General features: G+C 49.9%; 1 protein-coding gene across 4 annotated transcripts in view; it reads right to left on the bottom strand.

Annotated features, from left to right (window-relative positions):
- The window catches only part of LOC144509012 (epidermal growth factor receptor kinase substrate 8-like protein 1), a 152334-nt gene that overhangs the window by 73434 nt on the left and 52528 nt on the right, over positions 1-26372 (bottom strand). For all 4 annotated transcript variants that reach the window (XR_013500377.1, XM_078237259.1, XM_078237258.1 and 1 more), the window contains 12 exons: positions 23867-24027; positions 20299-20360; positions 18593-18728; positions 17463-17551; positions 15300-15374; positions 13756-13901; positions 12813-12957; positions 8686-8726; positions 6721-6817; positions 5272-5412; positions 1935-2061; positions 932-1112 (listed from right to left, as the gene is read on the bottom strand). Coding sequence is in view for 3 of the 4 variants with exons in the window: in XM_078237259.1 (XP_078093385.1) it covers positions 932-1112; positions 1935-2061; positions 5272-5412; positions 6721-6817; positions 8686-8726; positions 12813-12957; positions 13756-13901; positions 15300-15374; positions 17463-17551; positions 18593-18728; positions 20299-20360; positions 23867-24027 (1401 nt within the window). In the remaining variant the exon portion in view is untranslated. The remainder of the gene's footprint in view (positions 1-931; positions 1113-1934; positions 2062-5271; positions 5413-6720; positions 6818-8685; positions 8727-12812; positions 12958-13755; positions 13902-15299; positions 15375-17462; positions 17552-18592; positions 18729-20298; positions 20361-23866; positions 24028-26372) is intronic.

Raw genomic sequence — 26372 nt, 5'->3', positions numbered from 1 at the left:
GCTAATTTGTGACATTTGGGCAAAGAAATGGCAGATGGAGTTCAATCCTGACAAATGTGAAGTGATGCATTTTGGTAGAAATAATGTAGGGAGGAGCTATACGATAAATGGCAGAACCATAAAGGGTGTCGATACGCAGAGGGACCTGGGTGTGCAAGTCCACAGATCCTTGAAAGTGACGTCACAGGTGGAGAAGGTGGTGAAGAAGGCATATGGCATACTTGCCTTTATAGGACGGGGCATAGAGTATAAAAGTTGGGGTCTGATGTTGCAGATGTATAGAACGTTGGTTCGGCCGCATTTGGAATACTGCGTCCAGTTCTGGTCGCCACACTACCAGAAGGACGTGGAGGCTTTGGAGAGAGTACAGAGGAGGTTTACCAGGATGTTGCCTGGTATGGAGGGGCTTAGTTATGAGGAGAGATTGGGTAAACTGGGGTTGTTCTCCCTGGAAAGACGGAGGATGAGGGGAGACTTGATAGAGGTGTATAAAATTATGAAAGGCATAGGTAGGGTAAACGGTGGGAAGCTTTTCCCCAGGTCGGTGGTGACGTTCACGAGGGGTCATAGGTTCAAGGTGAAGGGGGGGAGGTTTAACACAGATATCAGAAGGACATATTTTACACAGAGGGTGGTGGGGGCCTGGAATGCGCTGCCAGGCAAGGTGGTGGAGGCGGACACACTGGGAACGTTTAAGACTTATCTAGACAGCCATATGAACGGAGTGGGAATGGAGGGATACAAAAGAATGGTCTAGTTTGGACCAGGGAGCGGCGTGGGCTTGGAGGGCCGAAGGGCCTGTTCCTGTGCTGTATTGTTCTTTGTTCTTTGTAATAAATAAACTTTAATCTCACACCGGTGTTCAGCCGAAGCATCTTTACTCCCTGCAGTGCCCGGCACAATCCAGTAGGGGGAGGCAGGCCCAACTTACATCTGAGAAAAGCCTTTGGCCTCCAGCCAAGTCTTGACCTCACTCGGAGAGGAATCATAGTTCAGAGGGAGTGAGGTATCGAGGGTCTTGTGGACCTGGAAGGTCTTGTGCTGTGAGGTCCTCCCGTTGGCTATCCTCAGTAACAGCTCTTCATTCATGATATTAATCTGGGCGTTACGCTCTGGAGAAGGAACAGACAATGTAAATTACTGCCACAGTGGACTGGACGGACATTGGAAAGCTCTGACTGTGTGCCTCCTGCTGGCCTGGCGGTTAAATGCATTGCTCACTGATCTTTGCCGCCAACCAGATCCAGACTCACTACCCACTTGGCCGTTTGGCTTAGCTCAACTGGTTCAAGAGGACAAAGCAACCCCGGTTAATTGACACCCCATCTGCCACCTTAAGCATTCACTCCCATTTGCCCAACGCACAGTGGCAGCCACTTGTGCCATCGACAAGATGCATGACAAGATTGGCATGTCCGCTACGACTCTCACCAACTTTTACAGATGCACCATAGAAAGCATTCTTTCTGGTTCTATCACAGCTTGGTCTGGGGCTCCTGCTCTGCCCAAGACCGCAAGGAACTACAAAGGGTCGTGAATGTAGCCCAATCCATCACGCAAACCAGCCTCCCATCCATTGACTCTGTCTACACTTCCCGCTGACTCGGAAAAGCAACCAGCATAATTAAGGACCCCACGCACCCCGGACATTCTCTCTTCCACCTTCTTCCTTCGGGAAAAAGATATTAAAGTCTGAGGTCACGTACCAACCGACTCAAGAACAGCTTCTTCCCTGCTGCCATCAGACTTTTAAATGGACCTGACTCGCATTAAGTTGATCTTTCTCTACACCCTAGCTATGACTGTAACACTACATTCTGCACTCTCTCGTTTCCTTCTCTATGAATGGTATGCTTTGTCTGTACAGTGCGCAAGAAACAATACTTTTCACTGTACGTTAATACATGTGACAATAATAAATCAAATCAAATCACCTTTCTCTTTCTGACTCACGGCGAGAGTCTCGGTGTTTGGCTCCCAGGCCTGCTGCACAGTGTTGGGTTGCATCATCCTTTTCGGGAGGGTGGGGGGTGGTGTGCCCTTCGGAACCCGCCGGCTTTCCTGCAAAACACAAAGGAACGCCGAATGATGGAGAATATCGAGGTATCAAACTCTGCAAGGTCAGTGCGATTGCGCTCTGGCTCACCCGGAGACCTTACTCCCCAACTTCTCCACCCGTGAAAGTAAAGGAGTCCCATTTCAATGGCGCCTTTTATGACCTCAGGACATTCCGAAGCAGGGAGGAGATAACCTAGAGGTATTATTATCACTAATGTCCGTTAAGGGCATCACGGTGGCACAGTGGTTAGCACTGCTGCCTCACAGCGCCAGGGACCCAGGTTCGATTCCCGGCTTGAGTCACTGTCTGTGTGGAGTTTGCACGTTCTCCCCGTGTCTGCGTGGGTTTCCTCCGGGTGCTCCAGTTTCTTTCCACAGTCCCAAAGACATGCTGGTTAGGTGCTAAATTCTTCCTCAGTGTACCCGAACAGGTGCCGGAGTGTGGCGACTAGGGGATTTTCACAGTAACTTCATTGCAGTGTGAATGTAAGCCTACTTGTGACACCATTAATTAAAACTTCAAAACTCCAGCGATAACACCACGAGACCATTGCCTCTCCTTTAGGCTGAAGACTGTTGACATAGGAGCAGAATTAGGCCATTCGGCCCATCGAGTCTGCTCTGCCCTTCGATCATGGCTGATATGTTTCTCAACCCCATTCTCCCACCTTTTCCCTGTAATCTTTGATCCCCTTACCGATCACAGTAACTTCATTGCAGTGTTAATGTAAGTCTGCTTGTGACATTATTAAAATATAATAAAAACTAAATGGTAGGGAAGGAAATCTGCCGTCCTTACCCGGTCTGGCCTACATGTGACTCCAGAGCCACAGCAATGTGGTTGACTCTCAACTGCCCTCCAAGAGCAACTAGGGATGGGCAATAAATGCTGGCCCAGCCAGCGACGCTCGTGTCCCACGAATGAATAAAAAAAGACTATTAATCCAGAAACTCAGCTAATGTTCTGGGGGACCCGGGTTCGAATCCCTCCACGGCAGATGGTGGAATTTGAATTCAATAAAAAATATTTGGAAATAAGAATCCACTGATGACCCATTGTCGATTGTCGGAAAAACCCATCTGGTTCACTAATGTCCTTTAGGGAAGGAAATCTGCCGTCCTTACCCGGTCTGGCCTACATGTGACTCCAGAGCCACAGCAATGTGGTTGAGTTTCAATTGCCCTCGGGCAACTAGGGATGGGCAATAAATGCCGGCCAGCCAGCGACACCCATGTCCCATGAATTAATAAAAAAAACAGCCAATGAAATACATTTGCAGAGTAGGTCTGGTGATGCAGTGAGGTTAGCGTCCCTGACTCTGAGCCAGAAGCTCCGGGTTCGAGGCCCACCTCAGGACTTGATGGCCGAGGAAGGTGCGTTCATAAGGTGGCCAAACAGGTTGAATGTCAACCTGCAAAATCCTTCCAAACATGCCCATGGCTGGTGGTAAGAATGGGAGAGACTCCTGGTCAACCATGTTTGATGTGGTGTGGTGCCCCCTCAAGCTATAAGCCCCCTGAGTGACAGATAGTGACCTGTTCCAGGAATTACTAGCTATGGAAACAGACAAAAGTGTGCCTTAGTGTACCACTAGGTGCGGAAAGAGAATTGTAACGGAAATACAATGGAGGAAACGGGCAGCACGGTGGCACAATGGTTAGCACTGCTGCCTCTCAGCGCCAGGGACCCGGGTTCGATTCCCGGCTTGGGTCACTGCCTGTGTGGAGTCTGCACCTTCTTCCCTGTGTGGGTTTCCTCCGGTTTCCTCCCACCGTCCGAAAGATGCGCTGGTTAGGGTGCATTGACTGCTAAACTCTCCCTCAGTGTACCCAAACAGGCGCCGGAGTGTGGTGACAAGGGGATTTTCACAGTAACTTCATTGCAGTGTTAATGCAAACCTACTTGTGACGCTAATAAATAAGCTTAAAATTAAAAAAAACAAATTGTGCACAGCAAGATCCCAATAATGACGACGTGCTAACGACCAGATCATCAGTTTCAGTGATGTTGGTTGAGGAATTGACATTGTCTACTACAGTGGGAGACCCCCCCCCCCCTCCCCTTTTCTTCCGATAATGCCATGGAATCTTTGACTTCCAACCCAGGCTGTTTAACACCCTATCCCAAAGACAGCACCTCTGACAGTGCAGCTCTCTCTCAGCACTGCTAATGGAGGTAGGTGTTATCCAAGAGTTTGCTCCTCATAATCTTGAAGTGGCAGTTGAACCCACAACCTTTGAAGCCAGAGACAGAAGTCCTGCCCACTGAACCACAACCGATGTCAACGAAAGCGCATCAATAAGGGGCAGTAGCGAACTGAAAATTGCATCGTGCATTTTGTCGACTTGAGGCTACCATGCACACTTGTACCAGCAGAGGGAGTCTGCTATGACGGCATAATAATAAAGAGAGATCCATGTTTAACAGCTTGTGTTGTTCTAATTCGACAAGCCTCTGGCTGAACAGATAACTTTCACAAGGACAAGACAATACTTGTGAGAAGAGTTGTCAAAGAACAATATTTAACTGGACTAATTTTCTGATTGGTTACAGGGTGATTTTTTAAAAACTTGGTCATTCTTGGGGCATGGGCGTTGCTGGTTGGCCAGCATTTGCTGCTCATCCCTAGTTGCCTTTGGAGAGCGGTGGAGAGTCAACCACATTGCTGTGGCTCTGGAGTCACATGTAGGCCAGACCGGGTAAGGACGGCAGATTTCCTTCCCTAAAGGACATTAGTGAACCAGATGGGTTTTTATTTAGGTGGATTGGCCATGCTAAATTGCCTCTTAGTGCCCCAAGACGGGCAAGTTAGGTGGGTTGGCCATGCCATTGCTGTCCCTTAGTGTCCAAGGATGTGTAGGTTTGGCAGATTGGCCATGATAAATGTGTGGGGTTACAGGGATAGGATAGTCCTGGGTCAACCACATTGCCGTTGCTCTGGAGTCACATGTAGGCCAGACCGGGTAAGGGTGGCAGATTTCCTTCCCTAGAGAACATTAGTGAACCAGATGGGTTTTTCTGACAATCGACAATGGGTCATCAGTAGATTCTTAATTCCAGATTATTTTTATTGAATTCAAATTTCACCATCTGCTGTGGCGGGATTCGAACCCGGATCCCCAGAACATTAGCTGAGTTTCTGGATTAATAGTCTAGCAATAATACCACTAGGCCATCACCTCCTCTATGTTGCTGATTGTTGTGTAGTTTACCTTGGGGAGCACTTGTGCATATACTATGGTGCTATTGACCACGCTCTGTGCAGAAATGGGTTCCAGGATGTTGAAGGGAACGTAGCCAACTTGTCCGCTCTGATTCTGAACCTTCCACCACCGTTTGGAATCATCCAGCACCTGGGGAGAGAGAAAGGCCACGTCAAGCAGAGTGGGATAGCAGCAAGACCCATCGGCCCATCGGAGGCGAGAGGGAACACAAATGGCTCTGGGAATTGAACACCATTGCTTGGATGTGTAATCAAACTCAATTCCAATGACCCTTGGTGACAGGAGGAGGCCATTCAGCCCCTCGAGCCCATGGCTCATCTGCACCTCAACAGAATCCTGACCCACTTGTACCATGTTAAGGCGTGATCCCTTCAATGGGAGGGAACCAAGTCAAGGTTCCACGCTTCACAGAACATCATGTCCTTCCACCGATGTTCATAAAAGGGGGCCATCCCACAATCTGACCAAGGTTTTTTCTCAGAGCCTCTCCCGACACTCTCTCTACTTATTCCCCATAATCTGTATTTATTATTAAGGTATTAAAGGTGGCACGGTGGCACAGTGGCTAGCATGGCTGCCTCACAGCGCTAGGGACCCGGGTTCGATTCTCGGCTTTGGTTCACTGTCTGTGCAGTCTGCACATTCTCCCCGTGTCTGCGTGGGTTTCCTCCGGGTGTTCCGGTTTCCTCCAACGTGCGGGCTAGGTGGCTTGGCCATGCTAAATTGACCCTAGTGTGAGGGGACTAAATATGTGGGGCTACGGGAATACGGCCTGGGTGGGATTGTGGTCGGTGCAGACTCGATGGGCCGGATGGCCTCCATCTGCACTGTAGGGATTCTATTCTATGATTATCCCTCTGTCGGATTCCTCTCTCTGCATGTCCCACCTCTTTGTGGCATGCAGTTCCATGGTGCCGGAAGAGCTCCAACACAAGGGAGACGTACTGTCGAAGCTTTGCACCTTGTACTCATCAGGACAAACGCAAGAGTGTCAAATTTCAAGTCGCCGAAACAATTTACGCTACGTGAAGAAAGGGTGGTGATTGGTCTGATTGGCTGAGGTGTTGCCATGGAGAAAGTAATGAGGAACTAGAGGGTGCCGAGGCTGCTGGGTAGTTGAAAAAAAAAGTGGCGGTCTTGAACATATTCCTTGAACATGTGGCAAAGGGTGGTAGAAACATAGAGGGAAATCTCCGCCTCCCCACTGCCCCCCCCCCCCCCCCCCCCCCCCCCCCCACCCCTCCTCCCCCCTTCAAAAAAGCTTTCACAATTGGAATCAACAGATTTTTAATCGGTTAATCGAGGGATTTGCAGCATGGGCAGGAAACCTGAGCTGAGATGCTGACCAGCTTTGGGGGGCAGATAGGACGTGAGGGGCCGAATGGCCTGCCCCCACCCCACACTCGCAACCCAAGGGGCTCCAATCGGCGAACTTACCTCCACCACTTCTCCGGTCAGGACAGAGAGCTCGCTGCTGTTCCGGGCCACAAAATCGTAGCTGCATTTCATGTGTTTTTGCCCCACCTCGTGATCTCTGCAGGAAGGAAGAATGACCCCCATTTACTCACAGGAATGTAGAATGGCCGCGCGAGACAGGAGGTGGGGGTGGGGAGGGGTCGCTCGGGGTGGCTCGATTCCCCAGTCGGAGGGCATGTAGGCTCCGTTGTGTTCTGTGCCACGCGTTATAAAGCTTTAACCTTTAGCCGTAGACTTGGCACACTGGCACTGGCACACGTCATCCCGAGACTTGTATGTCCCCTTCATCAGTGGCTTTCTTTTCATTAGATCATCCCAGAATCGGAAAAGAGGCCTGAATAATTGCCATCCACTCTCCTCTGCCTGGCTGAACTCATTCTACCTCTCCACAACTTCTCCTTTAACTCATCCCACTTTCTCCAAGTCGAAGACGTAGCAATGGGTTACCCGCATTGGTCCGAGCTACGCTTGTCTTTTTATGGGATATGTGGAACATTCCTAGTTCCAGGCCTACCCAGGTCTCCTTCCACACAACTCCTTCACCGGTACATCGATGACTATTTTGGTGCCGCTTCACGCTCTCGTCCAGACCTGGAAAAATTCATCAACTTGGCTTCCAGTTTCTACCCCTCCATCGCCTTCACCTGGTCCATCTCAGACTCTTCCCTTCCCTTCCTTGACCCTTCTGTCTCCATTCCCGGCAATAGACTATCTACCAATATTAAAAATAAAAAAACACAAAGCTTTGACAAAGGGTCACCTGGACTCGAAACGTCAGCTCTTTTCTCTCCTGACAGATACTGCCAGACCTGCTGAGATTTTCCAGCATTTTCTCCTGGGATCGCAGAACTTGTACTGTACAGAAGGAGGGCATTCGGTCCATCTGCATTGGCTCTCTGGAAGAACATTCTACCCAGTCCCATTCCCCTGCCTTATCGCCGTAACCATGCACATTCGCACTTTTCAGATAGCAATCCAATTCCCTTTCGAATACCTCATTCGAATCTGCCTCCACCACCCTCTCAGGAAGTTTCTTCCTGTCTCTAACCACCCTGTGCATGAAATAAATTTTCCTCACATCACTGCTACTCCTTTTCGTACAATCCCTACAGTGCAGGAGCCGTCATTTGGCCCATCGAGCCTGCACTGACAACAATCCCAAACAAGCCCTATTCCATGACCCCACGTATTTATCTTGCTAGTCCCCCTGACACTAAGGGGCAATTTAGCATGGCCAATCCACATTACCTGCACATCTTTGGACACTAAGGGGCAATTTAGCATGGCCAATCCACCTAACCTTCACATCTTTGGACACTAAGGGGCAATTTAGCATGGCCAATCCACCTAACCTACACATCTTTGGACACTGAGGGGCAATTTAACATGGCCAATCTACCCAACCTGCACATCTTTGGACACCAAGAAGCTATTTAGCATGGCCCATCCACCTAACTTGCACATCTTTGGATTGTGGGAGGAAACCAGAGCACCCGGAGGAAACCCACACAGACACAGGGAGAATGTGCAAACTCCACATCGACAGTTATCCAAGGCCGGAATCGAACCCGGGTCCCTGGGGCTGTGAGGCAGCAGTGCTAACCACTGTGCCACTCAATTCTTCTGAATCTGTGCCCTTCAGTTCTTTATGCACTCTTGAGAGGGAACAGTTTCCTCCCCGTCTACGCTGTCCATTCCCCTCCTGATTTCCAACATCTCCTATCAAATCTCCTCTTGGCTGCCTTCTCTCCAAGGAGAACAGCCCCAACCTCTCCAATCTACCCTGATAGCCACAGCTCAGTATACCTGGAGACAGGTGCCCTTCAGTCCGCCTGTGGAGAGTTGATGAGTATATATCCGTGTCACTGGGAGATGAGAGTTCCCCGGCTGTTTCCAGTAAATGTATTAAGCTGAAGTGTTACTCACCCATTGACTTGACCAATCGGAGCAGTCTGCGGACTTGATTGCTGGGAGAAAGCAGATTGGACAGTTAAAAAACATCATTAATCATCAGCTCTCAACATAACTCGATGCTGTAAGGTAACCGGATAAACTGATTCTTTACAAAGCCATAGTGCGGCACGGTGGCACAGTGGGTTCGCACTGCTGCCTCACAGCGCCAGGGACCCGGATTCGATTCCCAGCTTGGGTCACTGTCTGTGTGGAGTCTGCACATTCTCCCCATCTCTGTGTGGGTTTTCCCCGGGTGCTCCGGTTTCCTCCCACAGTCCAAAGATGTGCAGGTTAGGATGCATTGGCCATGCTTAATTGACCCTTAGTGTCAGGGGGATTAGCAAGTTAAATGCATAGGGTTAAGGGAATAGGGCCTGGGTGGGATTGTGGTCAGTACAGACTTGATGGGCCGAATGGCCTCCTCCTGTACTGTAGGGAGTCTATTCTATGTAAATTCTCCCTCAGTGTACCCGAACAGGCGCCGGAGTGTGGCGACTAGGGAATTTTCACAGGAACTTCATTGCAGTGTTAATGTAAGCCTACTTATGACACTAATAGATCAACTTTAAAAAAAAACTTTAACCTTGCTCAAAGTGAGGGGAGGCGGTGACATAATGGCATTATCACGGGACTAGTAATCCAGAGACCCAGGATAATGCTCTGGGAACCCGGGTTCGAATCCTGACACGGCAGATGGTGAAATTTGAGTTCAATAAAAATCTAGAATTACAAATCTACTGATGACCATGAAATGATTGTCGGAAAAACCCATCTGGTTCACTAATGTCCTTTAGGGAAGGAAATCTGCCATCCTTACCCGGTCTGGCCTACATGTGACTCCAGAGCCACAGCAATGTGGTTGACCTTTAAATTCCCTCAAGGGTGGGCAATAAATGCTGGCCCAGCAACGCCCACATCCCATGAACAAATAATAATAATCATCACATGGCCAATCCACCTGACCTGAACATCTCGGGACACTAAGGGGCAATTTAGCATGGCCAATCCACCTTGAACTGTGGGAGGAAACCCACGCAGGCACGGGAAGAATGTGCAAACTCCATACAGATGGTGATCCAAGCTGGGAATTGAACCCAGGTCCCTGGCGCTTTGAGGCAACAGTGCTAGCCACTGTGCCACCTTGCTGCCCAATTCAGCATGGCCAATCCACCTAACCTGAACATCATTGGACTGTTTAAATAACTGTTGTGAAATAATTCTTTTAAACGATTCTTAGGGTGACTTATTGAATATAAGAAGGGCTCTGTTAGTTTGGGGGGCAGTGGAAAATGTCACTTTTTTTTGGGACTCTATTAGTAGGGCGGGGGGGGCGGTAGGGGAAAATGTCACATCTTTTGCCCCCAATGTGCGATTCATTTGACGTTGACATTGTCTGAGCTACACTACCACTAAACCCCAGCTGGTGGCATTGGCGAGCTTAAGGAAGGGATACAGGGTTCTCAGTATTGCTGTCTCCAGGGGATGACTGGAACTGTAGCTGCCATTGCAAAGCACTGTGTGTCCCTTCTGAACAAGGAGTGGTATTGAGGCCAGGCCATGCCTTGTCCCTCAGTAACTCCTGAATCGATGACACTGTTTAGCTGCCATTCTATACACATTTCAATATTTGGAGTAAGGGATGAGTTTGTTTATGTTGCAGCCATTACATCTCCCAGCGAGACCCAACGCTAGGGCCTGTTGGCCATGGAAGGAAGGAGCATTCACAACGCGGTTCGACAGAAATCCTTCCGAGGTGCATGGGGAAAAGTTTAGAGGAGATGTGCGAGGCAAGTTCTTTACACAGAGGGTGGTGAGTGTCTGGAACGCGCTGCCCGGGGAGGTGGTGGGAGCAGGTTACGAAAGTGGCATTTAAGGGGCATCTAGATGAATACATGAATAGGATGGGAATGGAAGGATATGGACTCTGTAACTGCATACGGTTTTAGTTCAGGCAGACATCAGGACCAGTGCAGGCTTGGAGGGCCGAAGGGCCTGTTCCTGTGCTGTACTGTTCTTTGTTCTTTGTTAGTCCCCAAAGAGTGTCCAACAGTCTGGGAGCGAAGAAAGAAACACGGTAAAATCTTCCAAGATGCTTCACACCGCATCAGAATTCAACATTGATCAACACGGGACGTTTTTGGGAAAGATCTGATTAAAGAGGTTGGTTCTTAAGATGCAGGAGACAGAGTTTGAAGGAGGGAGGTTCTAGAACTAGGGGGCATAGTCTAAAACGTAGGGCCAGACCTCTCAGGAGAGATGTTTGGTGGCACAGTGGTTAGCACTGCCGCCTCACAGCGCTAGGGACCCGGGTTCGATTCCCGGTTTGGGTCACTGTCTGTGTGGAGTCTGCATGTTCTCCCCGTGTCTGCGTGGGTTTCCTCCCACAGTCTGAAAGACGTGCTGGTTAGGGTGCATTGGCCGTGTTAAATTCTTCCTCAGTGTACCCGAACAGGCACCGGAGTGTGGCGACAAGGGGATTTTCACAGTAACTTCATTGCAGTGTTAATGTAAGCCTACTTGTGACACTAATAAATAAAGTTAAACTTTTTTAGCATTTCTACACACAAAGACTGGAAGTGGTTTGGGATTGTCTTCCACTATACAGCAGTTCATGCCAGATCAGTTGCTGTGTCTGAGTTTTTGGTTAAGCAACAATATTAAGGGATATGGGCCAAAGGCAGGTATACACTTATGGGTGGGACAGTGGTTAGCACTGCTGCCTCACAGCGCCAGGGACCCTAGTTCAATTCCTGGCTTGGGTCACTGTCTGTGCGGAGTTTGCACGTTCTCCCCGTGTCTGCGTGAGTTTCCTCCGGGTGCTCCAGTTTCCTCCCACAGTCCAAAGATGTGCAGGTTAGGTTAATTGACCCGGGTGTCAGGGGGATTAGCAAGATTAATACGTGGGGTTGTGGGGATCGGGCCTGGGTGGGATTGTGGTCGGTGCAGACTCGATGGGCCAAATAGCCTCCTTCTGCACTGTAGGAATTCTATATGGAATTAGGCCACAAAGCAGCCAGATCTCATTGAATGGCGGAATGGGCTTGAGGGGCTGAATGGCCTCCTCCCATTCCTATGAATTCCAGAGATTTAAGCCCAGGCGACTGAAGGACCGGATGTCAACGGTGGAGCATCAAAAGCCTTCACCAGGTCACAGTTGCCATGGACAACATAAAGTCATAGAGGTTTACAGCATGGAAACAGGCCCTTCGGCCCAACTTGTCCATGCCGCACTTTTTTTTAAACCCCTAAGCTAGTCCCAATTGCCCGCATTTGGCCCATATCCCTCTATACCCATCTTACCCATGTAACTGTCTAAATGCTTTTTAAAAGACAAAATTGTACCCGCCTCTACTACTGCCTCTGGCAGCTTGTTCCAGACACTCACCACCCTCTGTGTGAAAAAATTGCCCCTCTGGACACTTTTGTATCTCTCCCCTCTCACCTTAAACCTATGCCCTTTAGTTTTAGGCTCCCTTACCTTTGGGAAAAGATATTGACTATCTAGCTGATCTGTGCCCCTCATTATTTCATAGACCTCTATAAAGGTCACCCCCAGCCTCCTACACTCCAGAGAAAAAAGTCCCAGTCTATTCAGCCTCTCCTTATAACTCAACCCATCAAGTCCCGGTAGCATCCTCGTAAATCATGTATTCTACCCTTCGCCACAGTGTCCATCAAACCAATCAGAGATAATCTAACCCCCTTATCAGCACCCAAATTATACAAAAAAAAGCAATAGTGGATAAATTTGATGATAATATTTGCGCTGTCTATTACAGCTTGGTTCTCACCCAGGGGCAGACTAGACTGGGCGGGTGAACTGGGCAGACTGATCAAGCCTCTGGTAGCTATATCTAAACTGGAAACTGCAGGGGGGAACTTGGGTTACATTTAGGAGTGAGCACAACTGCGATTCCCTCGGATTTATGTCCAAAGATGTGTGGGTTAGGTGGATTGGCCATACTAAATTGCCCTTTAGTGTCCAAAGATGTGCAGGTTAGGTGGATTGGCCATGCTAAGTTGCCCGCTGGTGTCTAAAGATGTGCAGGTTAGGTGGATTGATCATGTCCCCTCCATCCCCCCTTCCCCCCACCACGTACCTGCATCCGGAGAAACTCGTGTTTGTGCTGTAGCTCCACGGGATCCTCCCACGGGACGCCATTGGGGTCGAGGTAGTCCGGTTGCCATCCAGATCGGAACTGGATGTTGTATGGGGCTCCCCAGTACTCCGCAGGCCATTCCAACCTGCACAGCAGGAAGAAGAGGGTCCAATCAGTTTGGAATTATCTGGAATCATCCTCAACACCGGTGCCCCACAAGGCTGTGTCCTCAGCCCCCTACTATACTCCTTATACACCTATGACTGTGTGGCCAAATTCCCCTCCAATTCGATTTTCAAGTTTGCTGGCGACACCAACGTAGTGGGTCGGATCTCAAACAATGACGAGACAGAGTACAGGAATGAGATAGAGAATCTGGTGAACTGGTGCGGCAACAATAATCTCTCCCTCAATGTCAACAAAACGAAGGAGATTGTCATCGACTTCAGGAAGCGTAGAGGAGAACATGCCCCTGTCAACACCAACGGGGATGAAGTAGAAAGGGTCGAGAGCTTCAAGTGTTTAGGTGTCCAGATCATCAACAACCTGTCCTGGTCCCCCCATGCCGACACTATAGTTAAGAAAGCCCACCAACGCCTCTACTTTCTCAGGAGATGAAGGAAATTTGGCATGTCAGCTACGACTCTCTCCAACCTTTACAGATGCACCATAGAAAGCATTGTTTCTGGTTGTATCACAGCTTGGTATGGCTCCTGCTCTGCCCAAGACCACAAGAAACTACAAAGAGTCGTGAATGAAGCCCAATCCATCACGCAAACCAGCCTCCCATCCCTACCAAGCTGTGATACAACCAGAAAGAATGCTTTCTATGGTGCATCTGTAAAAGTTGGTGAGAGTCATAGCGGCGATGCCAAATTTCCTTAGTCTCCTGAGAAAGTAGAGGTGTTGGTGGGCTTTCTTAATTATAGTGGGTGGTTCCTACCTGGCTTTGGTCCAGTTGTCTCCCAGAGACTGCCACTGCTTCATCTCTGTCTCATCGAGGGTGCTGCTCAACAGTTGGATGGCATCATTGGTCAAGAACGGACTGGCAACTGCGCTGGCAACGTCCAAGCCTGCCGTCTGTACCATCTGTGCAGGGGCAAAGGGAGTAAGAAGAACAGTGTCAAAAAACCTTAGCTCCAATCCACCATGGGTTTGCCTAGACTTGTGTATCAAGGCGGGGAGGGGTCACGGTGCCTCTCTGCGCCTCCCCTACAAGATACGCCAAGGCTCTTCCAGCATTCTCAAGACAAATCTCTACCCCGACATTAAATATTCGCTCCCTCCACCACCGACGTACAGTGGCAGCCGTGCGCACCATCTACATGATTCACTGCATGGACTCACCGTGACTCCTTCCTGGAATAGAGTCATAGAATCACTAATCATTAAGGTGCGAGGGGCAAGGTTTAAAGGAGATGTGTGAGGCAAGTTTTTTACACAGAGGGTGGTGGGCGCCTGGAACTCGCTGCTGGGGGGAGGCAGTGGAAGCGGATACGGTAGTGGCTTTTAAGGAGCATCTTGACAAATACATGAATAGGGTGAGAATAGAGGGATATGGTCCCCGGAAGGAGGGGGCTTTAGTTCAGTCGGGCAGCATGGCCGGTGCAGGCTTGGAGGGCCAAAGGGCCTGTTCCTGTGCTGTAAATTTCTTTGTTCTTTGTACTACAGTGCAGAAGGAGGCTATTCAGCCCATTGAGTCTGCACCGACCACAATCCCATCCAGGCCCAATCCATGCATTTACCCCGCTAATCCCCCTGACACTAAGGGGCAATTTAGCATGGCCAATCCTCCTAACCCGCACATCTTTGGAGTGTGGGAGGAAGCCAGAGCACCCGGGGGAAACCCACGCAGACACGGGGAGAAAGTGCAAACTCCGCACAGACAGTGACCCAAGCCGGGAATCGAACCCAGGTCCCTGGCGCTGTGAGGCAGCAGTGCTAACCACTGTGCCACCGGGAAGCACCTTCCAAACCCGCGACCTCTACCATCTAGCTGACAAGAGCAACAAATACCACTTGGAGGTTCCCCTTCCAGGCCCCCTGACTTGGAAATATATCGGTCGTTCCTTCGCTGTTGCTGGGGTCAAAATCCTGGACTTCCCTCCCTAACTGCGCTGTGGGTGTGCCTACACCACATGGATTGCAGCGCGTTCAAGAAGGCAGTTCACCAATCAGAGATGGGCAATAAATGCTGACCTAGATTTGATTGGTTGAATTTATATCCCACTTGCTCCTGTGTCCCGAGAGCAGGAGCCTGAGCCTATGGGACATGACCCCCGAAGCCAGCGACTCCCTGGCCCATCGCTGAGGCAGAAGGTGTTGCCGTCTGTGGAGCTGTCATTAGGGCAAGGACCACAAGACCCTCTTGGCTAAGCACCGGGTGGAGACTGCACCAATTAAGCGCAACCCCGTTGGGAAACTGGAGGAATGGGGGGCTGGGTAGCACTGGGATGATGCAGGAATTATCAAGAGCCACCATCTCACCATGTCCAGGGGTCCGAACAGGAAGTGGATTAGTTCTGTGGCGCTGGGATTAGTGATGTGATTCTTCACTCGAGCCTGTAAATAACAAGGAGAGATTTAGTTAAAATGTTTATCTCGGATTGAGCTGTGACCTTCCAATGTCCAGAGCATTCCCCAAGCACCACAGACAGATCCATTCACTCACAAATTCCACATAGCCATTTTCTTTCGATGTCTTTGCTTTCTTGCGCTATGCCGGAAGTGTTAATGTTGTTAACATGCAGCACAGGGTTAGATACAGAGTAAAGCTCCCTCTACACTGTCCCCCAACAAACACGTCCAGGACAGGTACAGCACGGGGTTAGATACAGAGTAAAGCTCCCTCTGCACTGTCCCCCATCAAACATTCCCAGGACAGGTACAGCACGGGGTTAGATACAGAGTAAAGCTCCCTCTACACTGACCCCCATCAAACACTCCCAGGACAGGTACAGCACGGGGTTAGATACAGAGTAAAGCTACCTCTACACTGTCCCCATCAAACACTCCCAGGACAGGTACAGCACAGGGTTAGATACAGAGTAAAGCTCCCTCTACACTGTCCCCCATCAAACACGTCCAGGACAGGTACAGCACGGGGTTAGATACAGAGTAAAGCTCCCTCTACACTGTCCCCCATCAAACACTCCCAGGACAGGTACAGCACGGGGTTAGACACAGAGTAAAGCTCCCTCTACACTGTCCCCCATCAAACACTCCCAGGACAGGTACAGCACAGGGTTAGATACAGAGTAAAGCTCCCTCTACACTGTCCCCATCAAACACTCCCTGGATAGGGACAGCACAGGGTTAAATACAGAGTAAATCTCCCTCTACACTGTACCCCATCATACACTCCCAGGACAGGTACAGCACAGGGTTAGATACAAAATAAAGCTCCCTCTACACTGTCCCCATTAAACACTCCCAGGACAGGTATAGCACAGGGTTAGATACAGAGTAAAGTTCCCTCTACACTGTCCCCATCAAACACGGGATCAGGAAGGCAGTGGCCTCGTGGTATTATTGCTAGACTATTAATCCAGAAACTCAGCTAATGTTCTGGGGACCCGGGTTCGAATCCCGCCACGGCAGATGGTGGAATTTGAATTCAATAAAAAATATCTGGAATTAAGAATCTACTGATAGCCATGAAACCATTGTCGATTGTCGGAAAAACCCATCTGGTTCACTAATGCCCCTTTAGCGAAGGAAATCTGCCTTCCTTACCCGGTCTGGCCGACATGTGACTCCAGAGCCACAGCAATGTGGTTGACTCTCAACTGCCCTCGGGCAACTAGGGATGGGCAATAAATACTGGCCCAGTGACGCCCATGGCCCAGGAATGAATGAAAGAGATAATCTCTATTACCTGATCAACTGTTTAACGTCACGCCTACAGTTCATGCACTCCAAGCCTCTACAGTATCTGATCATTTACCATGATCAAAATGAGTGGCAGAGCTCGAAGGGCCGAACTCCTGCTTCTAGTTTCTCTGCTTAGTGAGAAGCTGAGTTACATTCAGTTAAAAGACATCAAACCCACAGGGGTTTGAATGGACACACCCGAGTATGGAATTCAGTCCGAACGTGTTACTCTGCACCGTGCATGTGTCTCACTCTGCTGAGCAGAAACTGAGAGCCAAGTTCCGCACACACGAGGACGGCCTCAACCGGGATATTGGGTTCATGTCACACTATTTGTAACTCCCACAGTTGCGTGGACCTGCAGAGTTTCACTGGCTGTCTTGTCTGGAGACAATACACATCTTTTTAGCCTGTCTTGATGCTCTCTCCACTCACATTGTTTCGTCTCTTAAAGACTTGATTAGTTGTAAGTATTTGCATTCCAACCATTATTCATGTAAATTGAGTCTGTGTCTTTATAAGCTCTGTTTGTGAACAGAATTCCCACTCACCTGAAGAAGGGGCTAAGAGCTCCGAAAGCTTGTGTGGCTTTTGCTACCAAATAAACCTGTTGGACTTTAACCTGGTGTTGTTAAACTTCTTACTGTGTTTACCCCAGTCCAACGCCGGCATCTCCACATCTCACTCTGTTGCCAGTGGCACACAGCACTGACGGTCGATGTGGCCAAACCCCTCATGTACAGACTCTTGGCTCTCTCTGCTTGATGTCTTACTTACCAGCAGACTGAAGGAGTATTTGTACTTCTGAAAGACATCGATAAACTCTTCCTGTGTCGGGGGACGAGCTCGCAATGTCAGCAAACCCTCTGAAACAGAGACGGAGATTGATTCGAGGTGTAAACCGGACACCGCAGTTGGATGAAAAAAAAAACGCACTGCTGCCTCACAGCGCCAGGGGACCCGGGTTCGATTCCCGGCTCGGGTCACTGTCTGCGTGGAGTTTGCACGTTCTCCCCCGTGTCTGCGTGGGTTTCCTCCGGGTGCTCCGGTTTCCTCCCACAGTCCAAAGATGTGCGGGTTAGGTGGATTGGCCATGCTAAATTGCCCCGTAGTGTCAGGGTAAATGTGTGGGGTTACAGGGATAGGGCCAGGGTGGGATTGTGGTCAGTGCAGGCTCGATGGGCCGAGTGGATTCTTTGGACACTAAGGGGCAATTTAGCATGGCCAATCCACCTAACCTGCACATCTTTGGACACCAAGGGGCAATTTACCATGGCCAATCCACCAAACCTGCACATCTTTGGAGTGTTGGAGGATACCGGAGCACCCGGAGAAAACCCATGCAGACACGGGGAGAATGTACAGACTCCACACAGACAGTGACCCAATTCTGGAATTGAACCCGGGTCCCTGGCACTGTGCGGCAGCAGTGATAACCACTCTGCTGCCTCTACAAAGAAGGAGGCATAAATAAATAAACTACAAACAAGCACTTTTCCACGCATGTTGTAATCTGGGGCTATGGAAAGCGATGGTCGAGGATCCAACATTCTTTCCCTCACAGTGACTGACCAGGAGTCTCTCCCGCTCTCACCGCCAGCCATTGGCATGTTTGGAAGGGTTTGCAGGTTGACACTCAACCTGATTGGCCACGTTATGAACCCACCTTCCTTGGCCATCAAGACCTGGGGTGGGACTTGAACCCGGAGCTTCTGGCTCAGAGGCAGAAACGCTAACCCCACTGTGCCACAAGACCTCCACCCAACCCAGGTAATGGTGGCCAGTTGTGAAGCCTTAATTGGTACCTCAGTCGAGGCCTTTGACTTTGGAATGGGCAATATTTCTGTCGAGGAGTTATTTCCTCATCTAAGACTCCAGTCTCAGGGGGCAGCCTCCGTTCCACATACCTCCAATCTCTTTTGTACTCTTCCTCTTCCCCATCCGACCCTTCCTCCTTTGGTCCAATATCTTGAAGGCTTCCGCCGTTTTCTGAAGCCTCACCATGAAGGCCTCAATATCGTCAAAGGTGTGATTGAGAATCGCCTGGAGGAGGGAGTGCAAGAAAAGGGGGCCGAGTAAGCAGCGGCAATGAAGACAATTGAGTAAACAACGCTTCCTGGCTACTTGGGCCCCGCTCCATAACCCCTCCCCAGTCTGATACCCCACCCCTTCCCTCTCTTTATACCATCCGTCCATATAAGGCAGCCCTTTCCCCTCAAACCTAAACATATCTCTTCATGTGCCCGGTGGCACAGTGGTTAGCGCTGCTGCCTCACAGCGCCAGGGACCCGGGTTCGATTCCTGGCTTGGGTCACTGTCTGTGTGGAGTTTGCACATTCTCCCCGTGTCTGTGTGGGTTTCCTCCAAGAGCTCTGGTTTTCGATGGCCAGTCCACTTAACCTGCACATCCTTGGACACTAAGGGGCAATTTAGCATGGCCAATCCACCGAACCTGCACATCTTTGGACACTAAGGGACAATTTAGCATGGCCAATCCACCAAACCTGCACATCTTTGGACTTTAAGTGGCAATTTATCATGGCCAATCCACCTAACCTGCACATCTTTGGACATTAAGTGGCAATTTATCATGGCCAATCCACCTAACCTGCACATCTTTGGACACTAAGGGGCAATTTAGCATGCCCAATCCACCGAACCTGCACATCTTTGGACACTAAGGGGCAATTTAGCATGGCCAATCCACCGAACCTGCACATCTTTGGACACTAAGGGACAATTTATCATGGCCAATCCACCAAACCTGCACATCTTTGGACATTAGGTGGCAATTTATCATGGCCAATCCACCACACCTGCACATCTTTGGACATTAAGGGGCAATTTAGCATGGCCAATCCACCTAACCCACACATCTTTGGACTGTGGGAGGAAACCGCAGCACCCAGAGGAAACCCACGCAGGGAGAACGTGCAAACTCCGCTCAGTTGCCCAAGGTTGGAATTGAACCCGAATCCCTGCCGCTGTGAGGCAGCAGCGCTAACCGCTGTGCCACCGATTTAATGAGGGATAGATAGAGAGAAACTATTTCCTCTTGTGGGGGCAAGGAACGAAGGGGGCATAGCCTTAAAATTAGGTCCAAGAAATTCAGGGGTGATGCCTGGAAACACCTCTTCACACAAGAGGGTCGTGGAAATCTAGAACTTTCTCCCTCAAAAATCTCTGGCGGCTCGGGGGTAACTGAAAAAACCTAAACAGAGAATAATCATTTGTTTGTACTTATCGTTTGTGCTCAGGATTATCGAACTAGGGTTAGGGTTAGGCCTATATTAATTGGTAATGGGTTGAAGGGTTTTGGGTAGAAGGCAGGAAAATGGGGATGAGGAGCATATCAGCCATGATAGAATGGCGGAGAGGACTCAATGGGCCGAATGACCTAATTCTGCTCCTATATCCTATGAATTTATGAACGAAATGGATACAGATGGGTCCTGATCTGATTGAGTGGCAAAGCGGGATCGAGGGGCTGAATGGCCTCCTCATGTTCCTTCAACAATAGCCCAAGCGAGGGTGACCATTGAGAATGAGAATTAGGTTGAAGACACCATTTTACTGGCCGACCAGCCCCGGAGCTAACAAAGGGATAACTCACCACGTCCCGAGATGCCTTTTGTTCAGCTGTCTCCTGCGTTGCTGCACTTATCTCGTTGGTTTCTACAAGAAGGGAAAAATAATGTCCACAAGTGTTAATAGTTGACCAAAAGTAGGGCACAACCGATGAAGTCAATGTGAATAAACTGAATTCAATATTAACTGCAGCGACCTGAAGGTCCTCATGGCTCACGGGCCATAGGTATCCAAGTTGACGTGTCCAGCAAGGATCCTATGAGAACAATGCCCCTCAGGGCTACGGGCAGCAGGGTTGGGCCAGGGCTGTGTGGTAAGGCCTCTCTGCCCAGTCTAGCCACACAATGGTGGCAGGGTCATGATCTGTCATGCCCCACCATCCGGCTTCGGCGTGGCTTTGAGTCTGGGCTGGAATCGGGATTGCAGCTCACTCCGGGGTTTGGGACTGGAGGGAATGTTGATGCCTTTGGGATGGAATTGGATTGGAATTGGATGGAACTGGAGTGGGAATGGCGTGGGTTTGGATCAGAGTCACTGGGATTGGATAGGCAGGGCTTCTGTTTCACCCATTGACATTGGCCCTCTTTCGCTTATTCTCTGTCTTGCTATCGCTCTCTCACTCTCCTTTTCTCACTCATTAGGGCAAATCTTCCCATCCTGCCCGCCATGGGAATCGGAGTGGGTGAAAGGGGTGGATCATGGAAAGGTTGACTTCAGGTGGGATTTTCTGGTTTTGGGGCGAGCGTGGCTGTAAAGTCCCACCCATTTACGCAGTCGCTCACTCCCTCCCACACACACACTGTCACTGACCCACTCACTCGCCCACTCACTCACTCGCCCGCTCACTCACTCGCCCACTCGCCCGCTCACTCACTCGCCCACTCACTCACTCACTCACTCGCCCGCTCACTCACTCGCCCACTCACTCACTCGCCCACTCACTCACTCGCCCACTCACTCACTCGCCCACTCACTCACTCGCTCGCTCACTCTCTCGCCCACTCACTCACTCGCCCACTCACTCACTCACCCACTCACTCACTCGCCCACTCACTCACTCACTCGCTCACTCTCTCGCCCACTCACTCTCTCACTCACTCACTCACTCGCTCGCTCACTCTCTCGCCCACTCACCCTCTCGCCCACTCACTCTCTCGCTCACTCTCCCGCCCACTCACTCTCTCGCCCACTCACTCTCTCGCCCACTCACTCTCTCGCCCACTCACTCTCTCGCCTACTCACTCACTCGCCCACTCACTCTCTCTCACTCACTCGCTCACTCACTCTCTCGCCCACTCACTCTCTCGCCCACTCATTCTCTCGCTCACTCTCTCGCCCACTCACTCACTCGCCCACTCACTCTCTCACTCACTCACTCACTCGCTCGCTCACTCTCTCGCCCACTCACTCTCTCGCCCACTCACTCTCTCGCCCACTCACTCTCTCGCCCACCCACTCTCTCACTCACTATTGATCCTTCCATCCTTTTTGATCTGTCACGGATCCCGCTTTCTCTCTCACACAAACCCTTTTCCTCTCAATCACCCAATCCCTCTATCTCTCTCTCTCTCTCACGCTCTCTCTCTCTTTCATACACATTTGTCATCCGCTCTCTGACTCCTCCTCACTCATTCCTCTCTTGTTCTTTCGTTCTGTCTCTCTCTCTCTCTCTTGCGCATTACCTGAGACGTTTTCCACCTCACTCATCCTCCCTCCCTCTTTCCTGCTGCGCTCTCTAAGTTGACTGCTTCAGAGAACCTGTGAGGGTTTGGCGTGTCCGTGAGGGCAAGTTAGAGTGGCACAGATTGCCAACCCATTTAAAGCATATGGCACCGAGTGTATTTTTTGATGGTGACACACATAACCAGTTGCCCACAGCGACAGTGTTCCAGTGATGTGGGCAGAAACATCACAAAATAACCTCTAAACTTGAAAAAGTGAAGTTAAGCAAGATCTCAGATTCCCAGCATGCACCCTCACTTGTCACCCCAGGGCTCAGATATGAACGATGTACGTACTTATCAAACTTGAGTGAGAATCATTCACTTGCTTGACATTAACCAAGGCGGCGCGGTGACACAGTGGTTAGTACTGCTGCCTCACAACGCCAAGGACCCGGGTTCGATTCCCAGCTTGGGTGACTGTTTGTGCGGAGTCTGTACGTTCTCCCCATGTCTGCACAGGTTTCCTCCGGGTGCTCCGGTTTCCTCCCACAGTCCAAAGATGTGCGGGTTAGGCCGTGCTAAATTGCCCCTTAGTGTCCAAAGATGTGCCAGTTAGGTGGATTGACCTTGGGAAATTGTTCTTGGTTATATAGAGAGACTGCTGCGACAGTCGGAGTGGTTGGTCGGTAAGAAGCAGACACATGTGATGCCGTATTGTGTAAATAAACCTATTATCGAGGAATGTTTTAGGCTGGAATTCTCCGGCTGGTCACGCCAACGGGATTCTCCAGTCCCTCTGATAGCACATTCCCGCCTCCGGGTTTCCCACCGGAGTGGGGTGACCTCAATGGGAATGCCCATTGACAGCGGCGGGACTGGAGAATCTCGCCACGAGCAAATGACGCACTACCTCCCGCCGGCGGGAAACACATGGCTGGGGGGCTGGAGAATCTCACCCTTAATGTCTGGTTCATAACTTCACCAACTGGCCTGGAAAAAATGTAACAGTGAGTCACTTCACGGAAGCATTATCAAAGAAAATGTGGAGCCGTATTAGAACAGGGGACCAAAGACTCGGTCAAAGATGATGAGGGGCATGAATTCTCCGACCTCGCCCGCGTCTGGGATTCTCCAGTCCCGCTGCAGGGTCTTAGCTGAGTGTCAATTTGAACAATTCTCAGTGCGATTGCGGACACAGGCAGAAGACGTTTGAATAAACTCAAGGTTTATAGAAAATGGATTTTGATTTGATTTATTATTGTCACATGCATTAACATACAGTGAAAAGTATTGTTTCTTGCGCGCTATACAGACAAAGCATACCGTTCATAGAGAAGGAAAGGAGAGAGTGCAGAATGTAGTGTTACAGTCATAGCTAGGGTGTAGAGAAAGATCCACTTAACGCAAGGTAGGTCCATTCAAAGGTCTGACAGCAGCAGGGAAGAAGCTGTTCTTGAGTCGGTTGGTACATGACCTCAGACTTTTGTATCTTTTTCCCGAAGGAAGAAGGTGGAAGAGAGAATGTCCGGGGTGCGTGGGGTCTTTAATTATGCTGGCTGCTTTGCCAAGGCAGCGGGAAGTGTAGACAGAGTCAATGGATGGGAGGCTGGTTTGAGTGATGGATTGGGCTACATTCACCACCTTTTGTAGTTTCTTGCGGTCTTGGGCAGAGCAGGAGCCCAGACCAAGCTGTGACACAACCAGAAAGAATGCTTTCTATGGTGCGTCTGTAAATGTTGGTGAAAGTCGGAGCTGACATGCCAAATTTCCTGAGACTCTTGAGAAAGTAGGGACATTGGTGGGCCTTCTTAACTATAGTGTCGGCATGGGGGGACCAGGACAGATTGTTGGTGATCTGGACACTTAAAAACGTGAGCGGGACAGGTGCGACTGGAGTGAATGGGAAGGAAAATGCGCTTCATAACTCACCTGCATTGCCCACTGCGGTGGCGGTTACGTACGATGGTGGTGATGGTGTCGTCCCCTTGGTGAGGATTGTGGGACTGTACGCCGCTGGCACTTTGGGAGCCATCTTCAAGGGCGGGGAGGGAGGGGAGCTACTCTGCTCGTTCATCCTCTCCTGGTTAAACCTGGAAGGAAGAATAACATCAATGGAACACCAGAAACATACAGTGAAGAAGGAGGCCGTTGGACCCATTGTGCCCATGCCAGCCCTATGAAAGAGCTTTCTCATTAATCCCAATCCTTCCGCCCCCCCCCCCCCCCCCCCCACAACGTTCCCACGACTTTCAGAATTCACTTTCGGAAGCCACTCCGCATCCCAAGGTATCCGCGGACGAGATTTTCCAGACCCTTCCCGCTGGGCGGGATTTGACTTGATTAATTATTGTCACATGTATTGGGATACAGTGAAAAGTATTGTTTCTTGCGCGCTATACAGACAAAGCACAGCGTACACAGGCCGGCACAGTGGCTCAGTGGTTAGCGCTGCTGCCTCACGATGCCAGGGATCCAGGTTCGATTCCCGACTTGGGTCACTTTCTGTGTGGAGTCTGCACATTCTCCCCGTGTCCGCGTGGGTTTCCTCCGGGTGCTCCGGTTTCCTCCCACAGTCCGAAAGACATCTGGTTAGACACATTGGCCATGCTAAATTCTCCCTTAGTGTACCAAACAGGTGCTGGAGTGTGGCGACTCGGGGACTTTCATCGTAACTTCATTGCAGTAAGATGACTAATAAATAACCTTTAACTGGAAAGTTAAGAAAGCCCACCAACGCCTCCACTTTTTCAGAAGACTACGGAAATTTGGCATGTCAGCTACAACTCTCACCAACTTTTACAGATGCACCATAGAAAGCATTCTTTCTGGTTGTATCACAGCTTGGTATGGGCTCCTGCTCTGCCCAAGACCGCAAGAAACTACAAAAGATTGTGAATGTAGCCCAATCCATCACGCAAACCAGCCTCCCATCCATTGACTCTGTCTACACTTCCCGCTGCCTCGGCAAAGCAGCCAGCATAATCAAGGACCCCACGCACCCTGGACATTCTCTCTTCCACCTTCTTCCTTCGGGGAAAAAGATACAAAAGTCTGAGGTCACGTACCAACCGACTCAAGAACAGCTTCTTCCCTGCTGCTGTCAGACGTTTGAATGGACCTACCTTGCATTAAGTTGATCTTTCTCTACACCCGAGCTATGACTGTAACACTACATTCTGCACCCTCTCCTTTCTTTCTCTATGAACGGTATGCTTTGCCTGTATAACAGTCAAGAAACAATATTTTTCTCTGTATGCTAATATATGTGACAATAATAAATCAAATCAAATCAAGAGAATAAGCTGGAAAATCTCACCCATAGAATCATAGAAACCCTACAGTGCGGAAGGAGGCCATTCGGCCCATCGAGTCTGCACCGATCACAATCCCACCCAGGCCCTACCCCCATATCCCTACACATTTACCCGCTAATCCCTCTAACCTACACATCTCAGGACACTAAGGGGCAATTTTACCATGGCCAATCAACCTAACCTGCACATCTTTGGACTGTGGGAGGAAACCGGAGCACCCGGAGGAAACCCACGCAGACACGAGGAGAACGTGCAAACTCCACACAGACAGTGACCCAAGCCGGGAATCGAACTCAGGTCCCTGGAGCTGTGAAGCATCAGTGCTAACCACTGTCCTACCGTGCCGCCTGGTGGCATCTGGAAATAGGGATGACCCTTGGTCAAAGCCAAAAGACATAGAAAGTGGGAGATATTTATACTGCAGGGTGTGGGAATGAAAGATGAGTCATCGCCACAAAAACAAGGGCAGCCCATGGCTGCTAATGGCAGCCCATAGAGAGAATAGAAGGTGTGGATGGCCAAATGGCAGAGAAGCTGAAATCAGAGGGTGAGCTGCGACAGATGAAGATGTTGTGGGGGGGAGGGGGGAGATGGGTGGGAGAGAGGTAAAATTGAGAAGAAGGGGGAAAGGGGAAGCAAAGGGGGAGAAAAAGTAAAGGGAAAGGGTGGGATAAAATAGGGGGAAAAGAGTGGGGGGGTGAGAAATAAAGAAAAATAAAGAAATAAAAAGTAGAGAACAATTTTACATCCAATTCTGTCTTTGACCCACCCACCTCTCACAAGGGGAGGTGATGATCTAATGGAATTATCGCTATTAATCCAAGAGCTCAGCTAATGTTCTGGGGACTCAGGTTCGAATCCCGCCACGGCAGATGGTGGAATTTGAATTCAATAAAAAATATATCTGGAATTAAGAATCTACTAAACTTTTCTTTGTTCTTTATTAGTAACACTTAAGAGGCATCTGGATGGGTACATGAACAGGGAGGAAATAGAGGGATACGGACTGAGTAAGGCCAGAAGGTTTTTTTTTTAGTTTAGGTGTGGAGATGCCGGCGTTGGACTGGGGTGGGCACAGTAAGAAGTCTCACAACGCCAGGTTAACGTCCAACAGGTTTATT

This window comes from Mustelus asterias, chromosome 21 (genome assembly GCF_964213995.1).
Source record: "Mustelus asterias chromosome 21, sMusAst1.hap1.1, whole genome shotgun sequence".
Taxonomy (NCBI): Eukaryota; Metazoa; Chordata; class Chondrichthyes; order Carcharhiniformes; family Triakidae; genus Mustelus; species Mustelus asterias.
The sequence above is the reverse complement of the archived record's forward strand: the minus strand, read 5'-3'. Positions and strand labels throughout refer to the sequence as shown.